A 12,987-nucleotide genomic window follows, 5' to 3' on the forward strand; every position below is an offset into this window, starting at 1 on the left:
CAGCCAATCAGGGTTCACGTCAGCGTGCGGCGCTCCCGAATAGATACAGACCGGAGGGGTCGGTGTTAAGCTATGAGCTCAAATAACTTCTTTACATCCGCTGGTTGAGGTAAGTTTGAATTTTGCTGCGTTTACACTTTTTCCCTCTCATAGATTAAGATGCAGTGAAGTCCGGAGGGTTTTTATCTGGTATAGGCACACTGTCCAATTTGGTGGGTGTAACCTGGACACCACTAGCTGCCGTTAGCATGAATTTGGCTGCTTTTCCCGTTTGAGCGCTTCTGTTACTATGTGTTACTGTCATGTCGTAGCTCTGAGACTGCTCTCGCTTGTTTCCCGTGTCAAGCTGCTACGATACTCGCTGATCGATTTGTAGAGCTGCTTCGCAATTTGCAAGGAAAGGCTAGTAATGTCAAAAAACATGGCAACTTTGTTGCAGAGATCCGAGCTGGGACGGCCCCTCATGGTTTTATGTGCCTCACACACAGTTTGAGCTCTTTTATTTATTATTTTTTTCTGCTTTTTTTGGCAGCCCAGTTTCTCCATATGGGGGCAGCTGTCACTGTGATGGGCCGATTTTTACCTGAGCTATCCATCACCTTTGTTGCTGCATCTTATCCGCACACTTAAACGGGGTTTTCACTTTTTTTTTTTTTTTTGGATGGGGGGTGGTGGGTCCTTCAGCTACATCTCAGACAGGAAAACGTATTTATTTATTCTTTATTTATTATTTTATGAGCTGGTAATTTTATTTTTAAAGTTCTGGGGCTTTTTTACTTTCGTAAGAGTCAAGTTTGTTAGAATAATGGAAAGAAAACGCCCATAGTACACATTTAAGTGTTTATTTTATTACACTTTGATTGTTGGAAGTCTATGCATACTGCTTTATTTGCATATCAGGATATACAGCTTTTGAAATGTTTAAAATATCTATTTTCAGAATCAGCTGAGGCAGTTTCATGGTCATATCTGTTAGTTGACTGGTTTCTTTTTTCACCCTGTTCTTGTGACTCGTCTTACATTATGAAATGAGGGCAGATTGTATGAAGAGTTGCAGTGAGGACCCAGTTCTCTAGGTCATCCTGACCAGTCAGAGCATTACTCAAGAACTAAATGTCAGGGGGACGTTACTGTCAGAGCTATTTTTAACAGTGACTGACCTATAGTTGGAGAAAAGTGCAGAGTACAACTCACGCCAGATGTCTGCTCCAGTGGTGCTATCTCTAATCCTGATTTTTCTCAATATCCCAGGACAGAAAGAGTTAACGCTCGTCAAACTGTAAAAACAAACAAAAAAAAAAAAAATCAGCTACTGTCATTGTATTTCTAAATGAGGCTCTATACTGCCGCTATCCGAGATTATGACATAATAACTTGGGTATAAAAATATTTTCTAGGGTTGACATTCTTACTCTGAATGCACTTTGAAGACACATTAATAGTTGAATGAGAGCATTTTTGTTCAGAAATATACACCCGCTCATCAGCTTTTTAGATACACTTTGCTAGTACCACATTAGACCTCCATTCTTTCGAGCATATATTCAACAAGGTGCTGAAAATGTTCCTCAGACATTTGGCTCCATATTAACATGATAGCATCACACAGTTGCTGCAGATCTGTCAGCTGCACATCCATGATGTGAATCTCCTGTTCCACCACATCAAAAAATGCCGTGCTCTATTTAGATTGAGATCTGGTGACACTGGAGCCCATTTGAGTGCAGTGAACTCTGTGACGTTCAAGAAACCAGTTTGAGATGATTTGAGCTTTGTGACATGATGTGTTATATTGCTGGAAGCAGCTATCAGAAGAAGGGTACATTGTGGTCATAAAGGCATGGATATGGTCAATAACAATACTCAGGTAGGCTGTGGTGTTTAAACAATGTTCAATTAGTAATATGGGGCCCACATTATTACGCCACCAGCAGCATTAATTGATACAAAGCAGGAAGAGCCTGTGTGAACTGTATCCTCAGTTTCCTGTTCTTAGCTGACACAAATGGTTCCTGGTGTGGTTTTCTGCTGCTTTAGCCCGTCTGCTTCAAGGTCCGATGTTCTGTGCATTCAGAGATGCTTTTGCACACCATGGCTGTTGGTTGTTTGATTTACTGTTGCCTTGCTATTGGCTCAAATCATTCTCTCCATTCTCCTTTGACCTCTGGCATCAACAAGACAATTCCACCCGAGAGCTGCCGCTCACTGGATATTTTCTTTTCTGATTCATTTGCTGTAAAACCTAAAGATGGCTGTGTGGTGAAAACCCCAGCAGAACAGCACCAGCTTTTTTCCTCATTCTGATGCTCAGTTTGAACTTCAGTAAGTCATCGTAGTCATGTCTACATGCCTAAATGCACTGACTTACTGTCATGTGATTGACTGATTAAATATTTGCATTAATGAGCAGTTGAACAGGTGTACCTAATAAGTGACCAGTGAGTGTAAATCCTAACTTCATAAGATAATCAGTTTTATGTGGTGTGTGTGTGTGTGTGTGTGTGTGTGTGTGTGTGTGTGTGTGTGTGTGTGTGTGTGTGTGTGTGTGTGTGTGTTGGTTTTTTTTGGTTGTTTTTTTAGAACCAGATGTTTGTATTTTTACTAAAGCTTAACTGTACATAACTCATACTTTCCTTTACTGCCACTGATATTTACATAGAACTATTCAGTTTCACAGCATGGGAGTGAAATTTAATTAGGTTTAGCGTTAAGCTCAATAAAGTTTCCAGAAGAGTTAACAAACAGTTAATCAACAGCCCAACTTTAAACCAGTGAACTGATAAAATCTAAATTGCCCACAGGCAAAATATGTAAGTGGCCACTGCAAAGGTCAGGTTTCAAAGAAGACAAATATCAAGGATTTGTCCGGATATTAACTTTCAAATATTGCTGTATCACGTCGGCAGTTACTGTGGAACACTATTTTTATGTTACTCAAACACAAAGTTTGCCACCAGCTGCAAATCCCTCTTTGTTTGCACGTTGTTTGCTTAATGGTGCATGCAGAGAACACTCTGCCCTTTGCTGATGAATGCAACTTAAAGGACATCCATCTGTTGCTCTCTGACCTCTGTACCTTTTCAATAGGTGTGCATACATCTGCAGTGCAGAGTGTGTGTGTGTGTGTGTGTGCGCGCCTGCCTGCAGGACACGGTCAGCCATGCCTGTGACATCTCAGCTACTCAGGGCTTTGCCTCGCTCCAAGGCCTTTGCCTCCACTCTGTTACCATGCCAACAACACCAGTCCCAGTTGGGGCCCGTAACTCACCGGCCTGCCTCAAGACAGCCATCCCACATGTGGCAAAGGCGCCAGCCATCGAGAAGTTACCAGACATCCTTAGTTCTCCACAGCTACGTCCTGACCCCTCCGCAGGTCAACTCCATTCTTAAAGCCAACGAGTACAGCTTTAAGGTTTGTGTGGTCATGTATGATGTATCTCGCCGTCTATACTTGCCTTTGCTGTAGTTTATCGTTCATGTTGTGATCCCAGGTGCCAGAGTTTGATGGGAAAAATGTGTCTTCAGTGATGGGTTTCGAAAGTAATCAGCTGCCAGCCAATGCTCCGATAGAAGATCGTCGCAGCGCAGCCACGTGCCTGCAGACGCGAGGGATGCTGCTCGGTGTGTTTGATGGCCATGCTGGCTGCGCCTGTGCACAGGTAAACCGGCTCTGAGACTCTCAGCCTGCATCCCATTTTAACTGGTTATCTTCCTTTTCTCTAGAAGCGTATGGGAAATTATGTTTCTCGAATTGGATAAGTGATGCTTTTATAGAGGATGTTCATTAGTCTTCAGGATGTCAATTTTTAAATATTGTGATCTTACGAATCACCAACACGTTCAACAACAACACTCAAACCTTACTGCTTTTTCTTTCTCATTTTTCATGACAAGCCCCCAATTTCCTTATCAAAATTTGTCCATATAGTAGGTCATTTAGCTCATGCTGGATTTCATATTTAAAAGGGAAAACTCACACATTTCAAATTCAATTTAAAAACCTCATAATTGTGGATAATTTGTGGTTATTTTTCCTCAGTGATATTTGTTGTCACTAGCTCTGAGACTGTTGTCCTGCATGCCATTTTAACTCGTTAACTTCCTTTTCTCTAGAAGTATAGCTCGGAATGATTTTTTTTTTTTTTTTATCCCACATCATGTCACTGTGCAAATCCAAACTGCTAAATTACTGGGCTTATATTAATTTAAGAGCATAGCTAATATGTTCTTTTCTAAATCAGATATTTGGTAAAGTAGCTATGTCCTAAAATACTTGAGTAGAAGAAATTTCTTTGTTGCAATTTGCAAACTTACAGTGTGTAAATATTTCATCATGTGCAAATATTTTAAAGGTTTCACAACTGTGAGTACACAATGCAGGATTCCATGTTATTTCCGCCATTGTACGCCTTAATGCAGTGGCACTATTTCCTTATGCAAATTGAAACTCCCTTCTCTGCAGGCACTGAGTGAGAGGTTGTTCTACTACATAGCAGTGTCACTGCTGCCCCACGAAACTCTGTGTGAGCTTGAGGCAGCAGTTGAGGCTGGCAGGGCCCTCAGTCCCATCCTGCAGTGGCACAAACACCCCAATGACTACTTCAGCAGGGAGGCTCAGAGGCTCTACTTCAACAGCCTCCGAACCTACTGGCAGGAATTAATTGATCTAACAAGGTGAGGAATGCAAAACAGAGTATATAGAGCTATGTCCAAAGGCCACTGTGTCAAAAAAAACAGACAACCCCCCAGGAGCTTGTATTTAAATGAGAGCAGTTTGTTTCTCAAACTTGGGAACAGCCTCTGCTGGCTCAAATCAGTGTTTGCCTCACAAACATGTGCTCATGGCATGTACACATGGACACCTAATTAGGAATACCTATTAAACAGCTCATTAAGCCAAATGTCTAATCAGTCAGTGACATGGCAGCAACTTGTTGTATTTCAGCATGTATGAGATGGTCAAGCCAAACTGATGAAATTCAAACTGGGCATCAGAATGGAGAAGCGAGGTGAGTTTAAGTGTCTTTGAACGTGGCGTGGTTGTTGGTATCAGACAGGCACCAACAGAAACTGCTGATCTGCTGGGATTTTCCCATACAGTACTACCACCTGTAGGGTTTACAGGCAATGGTTTGAAAAAGAGAAAATATCCAGAGAGCAGCCTTGTTGATGTCAGAGGTCAGAAGAGATTAGCCAGAGTGCTTCAGGAACACAGCTAACCACTCTTTACAACCAGGGTATGCAGCAAAGCATCTCTGAATGCACAACATGTCAAACCTTGAAGCAGATGGGCTATAGCAGCAGAGGACTACACCAGGTGTCACTACCGTCAGCTAAGAACAGGAAACTGAGGCTACACCAACATTGGACAGTAAAAGATTGTAAAAATGTCAGCTCATCTGAGTTATGATTTCTGCTGTGATATTCGGATTGTAAAGTCAGAATTTGGTGTAAACAAAATTGAAAACATGGATCCATCCTGCCTTGTATCAATGATTCCAGCTGTTGCTGGTGGTGTAATGATAATGGACAATGTCACAAAGCTGGCTTCCGCAGTCACCAGATCTCAATCCAATAGAGCACCTTTGGGATGTGGTGGAACAGGATATTCACATCATGGCTGGGCAGCTGACAAATCTGCAGCAACTGTGTGATGCTATCATGTTAATATGAAACTAAATCTCTCAGAAATGTTTCCAGCACCTTGTTGAATCTGTGCCATGAAGAATTAAAGCGGTTCTGGAGGGAAAAGGGGGTCCCAGTATTAGCAAGGTGCACCTAATAGTGTCCAGTTAATGTACGATGTTTATAAATGCATTATTTATCTTTTGTTGTTTCCAGTCAAAAGCACTAACAGGGCTTTAACTGTTTTGATTCAGACGAGTATAATTTTTCTCTCGAGTGTTTTGGCCCTGGCAAAAGATTTCTTATTTTATCATCTTTACCTGGTAGCAACATACTCACACCAACAGAGGTGTGGATATATTGTTTTGCCAGTAGTATTACTTTCGGTCTCCAGTCTCGGCCTGTGGCTTCTGCTTTATTTGATTCACACATTTAGTTTTCCTTGTTTTTAGCCCAGGTGAGGTTCCAGACAGGCGCGAAGCATTGCTGAATGCATTCAAGAGGCTCGACAATGACATTTCACTAGAGGCTCAGGTAAGAATTTTAAAAATCCAAGTTATGCCTCGCGAACATGCTAATATTTTATTTTAAAACAATGTGATTAGGCTATGTTCCAAGTTTTCAGTTTTGCAACAAATTTGTAAAACTTGGGAGTCCTGAATCAACTCTCAAATCAGAGTCCGAGTATCAGTGACTCATTTTGATCATTAATGTATTTTCTGCCTTTTTTTTTTTTTTTTTAAATGTACCAGATTTAATTTTGGATGTTTGATACTAATGCAAGTTTGTTATGAAACCTGCAGTGATTAATCTGCCAACTGGGTGCAGTTACAGCCCAAGGCCCTCTACAGTGTTGCATGAGAAACCTTCCCATAGCATGCCTACATGTACTGTAAACTGATATTGTTAAGAATTAGATGTCCAGGCACAAATTCAAAATATCACAGATACGCAAGCCTGAATCAAATTGTGCCAAGAATTGAGTTCAGTTTGACACATTAAGAGAGATATTGAATAACATTACTGCTCAGTAGCAATGCCAAAAAATGTGTGTGTCCAAATTTAAACTTTTATGGCTCAAAGGGGAGATCAGGTGTCAGTGCCTCCCCATCTAATATGCACCATCTTTTCCTGCTTTATGTTGCTCTGCAGGTTGGAGACCCAAATGCTTTTTTGCACTACTGGGTTCTGAGAGTGGCCTTTTCTGGAGCAACAGCTTGTGTGGCTCACATCGACGGACCAGACCTGTATGAACAATAAATATATAATAGTCTGTTTTAACAACACTACAGCTATAAAATAATTGTTCTGTAAAATTGTCTGTTCTTGTTTCTGAAGCTTTATAGCCAATGCAGGAGACGCTCGTGCAGTTTTGGGGGTGCAGGAGGAGGATGGCTCGTTTAGCGCTCACACACTTTCGAATGACCACAACTCACAGAACGAGAACGAGGTGGCTCGGATACGGAGCGAACACCCTCAGTCAGAGAGGAAAACAGTCATACGTCAGGTATTTCACCTGCTAATCTACTCAATGTGGTTGTTTGTTTGTTTGTTTGTTTTGTTTTTTTTAAACAACATTGATTAAAACCTCCTTCCCCGTCTTCATTCTATCCTCATCATCAGGACCGGCTGCTCGGCCTGCTCATGCCTTTCCGTGCGTTCGGAGACGTGAAGTTCAAGTGGAGCATTGAGCTGCAGAAGCGCGTCTTGGAGTCTGGACCTGATCAGCTTCATGAAAACGAGCACACCAAGTTCATCCCCCCAAACTATCACACCCCTCCTTACTTGACCGCTGAGCCTGAGATCACGTATCACAAACTGAGACCACAGGATCGCTTCCTGGTGAGAGGCGGCGTCGCTGCTGTTTCATACAAAATACAAACAATGTGTTTTCCATCAGGATATTTTTAGCCCGCTAATCTTTATTGAATTACACTTTTGTTTCAGTGTTTTCACAGGTGTCCCAAAAATATACTGCCCTTTAACATGTTAAAGCTCTTACATCTACAGTCATGACTAGCTATGGAGCATTGTCCCCATTCTTAATAAAGATTATACACTCTGGTTAATGAGCCCAGCATTAAACCTGTGATTAAATTGGAGATCTGGAACCTGGAAATTTATTATAAAATGAAATGCATTATGGATTTGGAGTCTTTTTTTTTTTTTTTTTATCAATAGGCTGGCTAAAAACAGCCATCACTGACAGATTTTGTGAGTCACATCTAATTAACTCTGAGAACTGAATAATGTGCTCTGAATCCTGATGTTTGTACCATTGTTCTCCTCAAAGTAGGCGTCTATCCTCCAGATGTACCTTTTTCTTTTCTTTTTTTTCCAGCTTCTTTTTTGCATTTAAAAAGAGAGAGTGGGCTGTTTCAAAGAAAATATCAGTTTCTAAGAGAGGAATTATCTCAGCTTCAGGGTCCACAACTACATTGCTCTGTGACCTTTTCAAACAAAGGCTGTATTTGTGAAGAAATAATTAGGTTTAGATGACTTATTCCCAGTGCCAATATTTCCTCAAATGAATAAATGTTAGCTACAGTTCCCATGACAACTTCAGTGAAAACACTTCAATGTTTTGTGGCCTACAGTTGTGGTCAGGCTTTTAATGATTTCTTTGAACTATTCTTTTTCCAGTGTGGAATGATTGTACAGCATACATCTTTAGTGACTTTAAAAAACAAGAATTTATTTTGGATTTTCTCTAATCCAGACTAAATTTTCTTAGGTTTGAAAGCCTCGCCTTTGCTCCTCCAAACATACCTCTTGTCATTGTGACCAACAAGCTTTGTGTCATCTCAAAGCGTTTGTCCAGAAGGCTCGTCCATGTGGTCAGCTGCTAATTTCAGTCAAGCTTGAAGCTTGATGATTTTGGAGCAGGGGCTTCTTTCTCGGTCAGCACTTTCTCAGGTCATCGTGATGTAAAACACACTTCACATTGGACAGTGATGCTAGTGTTCCAGCAGTTTCCAGTTTAAGGCAAATTTGAGCCTTTGTGGTTCCTGGGTTGTTTCTGAACATCCCAACTAATTTTCTCTCATCTGAGGGTGACAGTTGGGCTCTACTTCTGGACCTTGGCAAAATGGTGATGCGTCCAAATAACTTGTAGTGTTGGTCAATCCAATGAGAGCGATCAAACAAATCCCTTTTTTTTTTTTTTTTTTTTTTTTTTTTTTTTTATTATTATTATCCTGGCAAAGAGAAACTTCCAGTTGTAGTCAATCATGATCATTAGCGAGAAGTTAACAGGCCTTGGTCTTGTCATGACATTGTAGAATCATCAGCACCACTTATTAAGATTTAAGCGAGTGTTTGTAAATAATGTATGTATACTTTTGACCCTGTGTGGCTTATAGAAAATCCAAAATATATTCAAACTTGTACACCCAATTATTGTTTTTTATTTGTTTGTTTGTTTTTCTTTTTTTTCCAAACCATTAAAGATATATGCTGTACAAAAGCCCAAAATTGCCATTGCTTTTAAGCCCGTGATGACTGTATGACTTTTTTTTTCTATTGGCAGGTGATTGGCTCTGATGGCCTCTGGGAGACCCTCCACAGGCAGGAAGTGATTCGTATCGTCGGGGAGTATTTAACAGGGGTCCATCAGCATCAGCCGCTCAAAGTCGGAGGATACAGGGTCACCTTGGGACAAATGCAGGGGCTGCTCGAGGAGCGAAAGGCTCGCGTGTCTTCGGCGTTTGAGGATCAGAATTCTGCCACGCACCTGATGCGCCACGCGGTGGGAAACAACGAGTTTGGCACAGTGGACCACGAGAGGCTGTCAAAGATGCTGTCGCTGCCCGAGGAGCTGGCTCGCATGTACCGTGACGACATCACCATCATCATCACACAGTTCAACCCTCATGTGATTGGAGCACAGAGACAGGAAGGCCAGTCGTGAGCTGTTCAAAAGCCATGTCACACTGACCAGTACACACACTTCTGTCACTGTAGATCTTTATCTAAAGCACACTGATGACAAAAAGGCCATATTCAGAAAGTATCTGTCCAACTGTTAAATATCATTGTTTTAACACTATGTAAAGAATTTATATGTTTGTATGCAGTGCTGCAGTTTCTTATGAAGATGTCGGCTAAAAACTGGATGAAATATCTCATACCATGTTATTTATGCTACCACTGTTGCCATTTTCATATACACTTCTCTCTGTGATTAGACGCTGTCGTAAACTGACTTTCGTGCCAAAACCTTCAACCTCTTCTGCTTAAGAGCTCAGCAGGTTTGAAAATCTAGAAACTTCCAAAGTGGGCGAAGGGCAGTGGCTTAAAAAGCAAAGAGGCCTTTAGTGACAGCGCTGACTCTGCCTGTTGTTCCGATATAGATTTTAACTGGGCCGTGCCACTGTTGGAGCATGTTCTTTTTCTCTGCTGTGTCCAGCATGCAATCATATTCACTTTCTAGCTTGTTTCTGAGAAACTGTTGTTACAACCAGGGTTGTTGCATCTATTTGTTTTTAACTTGTGAGAATGTATGAGATATTCTTAGTGACTCTAAAGACAGATGCTTTGTTCTGAGTTTACAGTGAGATCTCCACTTATTGTGAGTGTTAAGTTGTTCATATTTACGTCCGTATCTAATGTTGAGGTAAATATTCAAGAACGGGAGCTAAAAGATGACTCTGAAACCTCCTGTGGCTCAAAGTAAAATAGAGGGCTCACAGTTTTAAGTGAGAGAAACGTCATTCTGTTACACAGAAAAACTCGTGAGGGAGGGGTTGTGGTTTGAGTGATCGCTGCTTATGTTTTAAACAAACAGTAACTTTGGAAGAGAAGTCGTCTCTTCATCTTAAAGGTCACAAGCTGGAGAGGTTGGGAACCGCTGACATGAGTGATTGTTTTCACTTCAAATCACGGGTACTGTAGCACGGCGCAAAAGCACCTCACAAACACTTGGACTGCGCACATCTACAAGTACGCATTTACCCAGCTTTAACTGTGCTACGTTTTCATTTTAAGTAGTGCTAATGAATTGACTTACTCTCCATATTTAACACTATTTTATTACCCTGATAGCAGTGGATTTAAGTCAGAGTTCCTGTTGATGACCTTCTTGAGTTTGTTGTACTTTTCTGAAAATTGAAAGGTGAAAGGACTACATTGATAACAGGTCATTTATAGTGCAACAGGCTGTTACACACGGGAAGTGATGAGAATAAAAGCAGCAAACCAACCCTCCTCTAACTATCTAGTTACTTCTAAATCAGGACTGTGATTGTTGAAAGAGCAGAATGTACATTTAAAAGAAGCTGTTTGAATAGTAAATATTTATTCAGCTTTTGCAGTATGCGACACATCATTACTGTTGTATGTATAACTTTTAACTTATGTGGGTTGAGTTTTGTATATGGAATGCTTTAATAAAATACTGAATATACAAATCCTGGTACTGTTTGGCTTGTTTTGGGTTATACAAGAGGGCCACCGGGTTGGTACAATGCTTCAGCCAGGAATGCCACAACCCTGAAGAGTCTGACCTTCAAATGCCTGGGATGTCAGTGTGTTGTCACTATACACACCACACAAGGTGGGTTAAATATTACATGTTGCAGTGACGCTGTGAGAAGTAGTGACGCAACATGGTCCTGGAAGTTATCGGGAAGGATGGATGCTGACGGTGTTTGCTGCCACTAGGTGGTGATGCTGCAGCACCAAATAGACCCAGTGTCATATGGAGGAGGTTAAACTACAGCACAAACCTTTCAATGCCCTACCAAGTGGGCATTGGTACAACAGCTGTGTGCCACAAGTCACCAAATACACTCACCGCCGCTACATTAGATACACATGCTCAACTGTTTTGCTGGTTAGATATTTTAATTTACAATCACATGACTGCAACTCAAATTATTTATGCACGTAGACATGATCAAGATTACAAGATGACCTGCTGAAGTTCAAACTGAGAATGAGAGAAGAGAGGTGATTTAAGTGACTTTGAACATGGTGTGGTTGTTGGTGCCAGACGGGCTGGGCCGAGTGTTTCAGAAACTCCTGATCTGCTGAGATTTTCCTACACAAACATTTTTAGGGTTTCACCCAGAGAACTGCTGCTGTAAATTCCTTGTTGACTGTAGAGATCAGAGAAGAAGGGGCAGACTGCTTCAAGGCAGGCAACAGTAACTCAAATAACCAGTAGTTACAACCAGGGTATGCAGAAGAGCGTCTTTGAACACGTGTCAAACCTTGAAGCAGATGAGCTACCGCAGTCACCAGATTTCAGTCCAATAGAGCACCTTGTTGAATCTGTGCCATGACAAAAATGGGTTCCAACCCAGTACAGATGCACCAATGTAGGTATGTATGTATATATTTTTATACATTCTGTTTTTTGTATATTTTACACATTGTTTATTTTCTGTATATCTCTTGATCATATTGATTATACTAGATTATAATATTTTTGTAATATTTTTATTTTCATTTTAGAGAGTTTGATTTTCTGTTACATGGCACTGAACAGGAGTGGCCCTCCAATCTCATTGTACATCCTGTATAATGACAATAAAGGCATTCTATTCTATTCTATTCTATTCTATTCAGTACTAGCAAGGTGTACCAATGAAGTGAAAAAGACTTCCCATGCAGCATTCAAACACAAAAAGCAATGATTGAAATTGAGATCTATTTGATTCTGCCTCTTTTACTTTTTCTGCTGCTTTCATATTGAAAATCTCAAAATCTTGAACCAAGATTTCAGCAACAATTTTTTTGTCCTGTCTCCCTCCCCTCACCCCTGACCCTGGTTCTACGCGAGGTTTCTTCATGTTAAAAGGGAGTTTTTCCTTCCCACTGTCACCATGTGCTTGCTCAAAGGGAGTCTAATTGTTGGAGTTTCTTTCTAATATTTTAAGATCCTTACCTTACAATATATAGCACCATGAGGCGCTGTTGTTGTGAATTGGTGCTATATAAATAAAACTGAATTGAATTGCTGTATCACAAAGTGTCACAGAGAGAAGAATGCTTTACTGTAAGCATTTTATTTCATTATCACACTGACACACTGTAGGTGGCTGGAAGAACTGGTGTGTTATGCTGACAGCTTACTGGAAATAAACACCTCTGCATCGTACAGTAGTTTAGTCAGTTACACACGTAGCTTCCGCTGCCGCAAGGACATTATTTCCAGATTAGTGTGTGAACGATGACTGAGGGCTTTTGTCTTACCGAAATTATAACAGAAATCACCACTCACAATATAACTGACTCACCAGAGAGCAGGATTACAACAAAGGCAAGCAATTAAATCAATCCTAGACAGTGCTAAGAGCAGCAACAGCTTCAGTTCTAATCTTTTATGCATTTGTTGTCATGGAGTTAGATTAGAAATGA

General features: G+C 40.8%; 1 protein-coding gene across 1 annotated transcript; it reads left to right on the top strand.

Moving 5' to 3' along the window:
• The first annotated feature begins 17 nt into the window (after nucleotides 1-17).
• pdp1 (pyruvate dehydrogenase phosphatase catalytic subunit 1) lies at nucleotides 18-11,024 on the top strand. Its single transcript, XM_030750186.1, has 9 exons — nucleotides 18-109; nucleotides 3,088-3,412; nucleotides 3,492-3,659; nucleotides 4,463-4,674; nucleotides 6,078-6,159; nucleotides 6,778-6,872; nucleotides 6,964-7,132; nucleotides 7,249-7,467; nucleotides 9,155-11,024. The coding sequence occupies exons 2-9, from the start codon at nucleotides 3,161-3,163 to the stop codon at nucleotides 9,533-9,535; spliced, it is 1,578 nt and encodes a 525-aa protein (XP_030606046.1). The 5' UTR covers nucleotides 18-109; nucleotides 3,088-3,160; the 3' UTR covers nucleotides 9,536-11,024.
• The last annotated feature ends 1,963 nt before the right edge of the window (nucleotides 11,025-12,987 follow it).

The sequence above is a fragment of the Archocentrus centrarchus genome, chromosome 16 (genome assembly GCF_007364275.1).
Source record: "Archocentrus centrarchus isolate MPI-CPG fArcCen1 chromosome 16, fArcCen1, whole genome shotgun sequence".
Lineage (NCBI taxonomy): Eukaryota > Metazoa > Chordata > Actinopteri > Cichliformes > Cichlidae > Archocentrus > Archocentrus centrarchus.

Bases quoted from the DNA above. Each gene is read 5' to 3' on its own strand.
- pdp1 (XM_030750186.1), top strand. From the start codon at position 3,161: ATGCCTGTGACATCTCAGCTACTCAGGGCTTTGCCTCGCTCCAAGGCC. The intron at 6,160-6,777 runs GTAAGAATTTTA...GTTGCTCTGCAG, and splicing joins ACATTTCACTAGAGGCTCAG to GTTGGAGACCCAAATGCTTT. The intron at 7,133-7,248 runs GTATTTCACCTG...CCTCATCATCAG, and splicing joins GGAAAACAGTCATACGTCAG to GACCGGCTGCTCGGCCTGCT.